Consider the following 1729-nt stretch of genomic DNA (forward strand, 5'->3'; position numbering starts at 1 on the left):
CGCGGGGAGGCGCCGCCCCCTGCCCCGCCCCGCCCGGGGCTGCGTGTGCGGGGGGACAGCGGCTGGGATGTGTCTGACCCCGGGGAAGGGACCGGGACCGGGACCGGGACCGGGACCGGGCTGCCGCGAGGGTCTGGAGGGCAGCCGGCAGGTGAGCGGGACGGGGCGCGGGGCAGGACAGGGCCCCCTCCCCCGTGCCCACCCGTGACAGAGCCCTGCCCTGGGCAAGGGACAGGACCCCCGCGCCCGCGATCCCCTGCCCCCCCATAGCAGCGAGGGGGACCCGCACGCTCCACTCGCAGCAGTGACCCCTTGCACGCCCAAGCAGCGACAGCACAGTCCCCCCGGTGGCAGCGTCCCCCCACCTGCCACCCCTAGGGCACTGATGTCCTTTACTGCAGGTGTGTGCGGAGCTCAGGGCACTGAGGGGGCTGTGGGCACTCTCTACAGCCCCCTCAGTCATCGGATTTGGGCTCTGGAGGCACTGCGACAATATCCATCAAGCCTCGAATGAGCTGTAGCTGCCGCCGGTCAGTGGGATGAGGGGTGCTGCTAGCTGGGCACTCGCTGAAAGCCCTTCGTGGGCCAGGACTCAGAGCCACGGCACTGGCTAATTAAATCTGTGGGCGCCTGTCACATGCAGCAATAAGAGGTGCAGGATTAGAGGGGGATCCCTTCCTTCCAGAGGTAAATGCAGCTGAGTCTGGGGTGGAGCGGTGCTGCTGTATTCATGGGCGACTGGTAGGGGGTGCACAGGGGTGCACGTGCCCCCCTGACAGGGCCGCCACCATCAGAGGCTTCTGCAGGTGCTCCCCCCTCCTCCCCCCACCTTCAGGAGGCACCAGTCACTCATGGCTGTATTACTATTAGTGTCCGTTTCAGAGGCAGGCTCAGCACTCCCCAAACCCAGAGGAACAGTCCTGGTCTGGAAGGATGTACATCAGGGACCTTAGTGGGTGGGATGTCACGTGAGGGGTGTTACCAAGGGGGGTGCAGCCTGGGCTTGGTACAGCACTGGCAGCTGTGCCCACCTGCTCACTCCCAGCACGGCTGCCGTGGGACCCTTGGCTATGCTACTACCAGGCTGCCTGGGGCTGCTCTCACTTGGAGTTCAGAGTTTCCTGTCTCTGTTGGTGCAGGAAGTCACAACTGGTCGAGTCAGTGGCAGGCAGCCCAGCAGAGCCCAGCTGCTCATACTGGGCCGGCTCCACTCCCCACAGTTGTCTCTGGGGCTTGCTTGGGGCACACTTGGTCTGGGGAAGCTCTCCACTGTCTCTGCCCAGTGTCTCCCTTGCTGTCTCTGGCTGCGTGAGTCCCATGGGCTCTGCTTGTCTACAACCTGTTGATGCCATTTCCTTCTCTCCTGCAGCAGGCAAGACCCAGCATCCCAGCCAAGGCACCAGGCACTAGAAAGCCCAGCCCCCCACCCCACGTCTGTGCTCCTGCAAAATAAGATCACCAAAGAGGCCCCCTCCAGAGCTGGAGAGTCTGCATCCAGCTGAGGTTGCATGGAGAAGCACCCCATGGAGCAGCAGCACCCTTTGGAGCTCAAGGGAGAGACGATGGTGCCTCCCCCCATCTCAGCCCAAGTTATGGCACTGCTGTTACTGCCCTTGCTCCTGGCACTGCCCACCCACGCCCGCCCTGTGCCCACCCCAGCAGACGAGAGCGGGGAGCTCGTGGTGAGTCTTGCGGCAAAGCCATGCTTGCATGGCTAGGAGGAGGGTGG

General features: G+C 64.3%; 1 protein-coding gene across 2 annotated transcripts in view; it reads left to right on the top strand.

Annotated features, from left to right (window-relative positions):
* Positions 1-910: 910 nt before the first annotated feature.
* The window catches only part of LOC109286735 (matrix metalloproteinase-17-like), a 7052-nt gene continuing 6233 nt past the window's right edge, over positions 911-1729 (top strand). The window contains exon 1 of one of the 2 annotated variants that reach the window (XM_019501414.1): positions 911-1682. In XM_019501414.1, coding sequence (XP_019356959.1) covers positions 1509-1682 — 174 coding nt within the window. In that variant the 5' untranslated portion in view covers positions 911-1508. The remainder of the gene's footprint in view (positions 1683-1729) is intronic. The other variant, XM_019501423.1, reaches the window with a different exon arrangement.

This window comes from Gavialis gangeticus, unplaced genomic scaffold (assembly GCF_001723915.1).
Source record: "Gavialis gangeticus isolate Ggan-Ray unplaced genomic scaffold, GavGan_comp1, whole genome shotgun sequence".
Taxonomy (NCBI): Eukaryota; Metazoa; Chordata; order Crocodylia; family Gavialidae; genus Gavialis; species Gavialis gangeticus.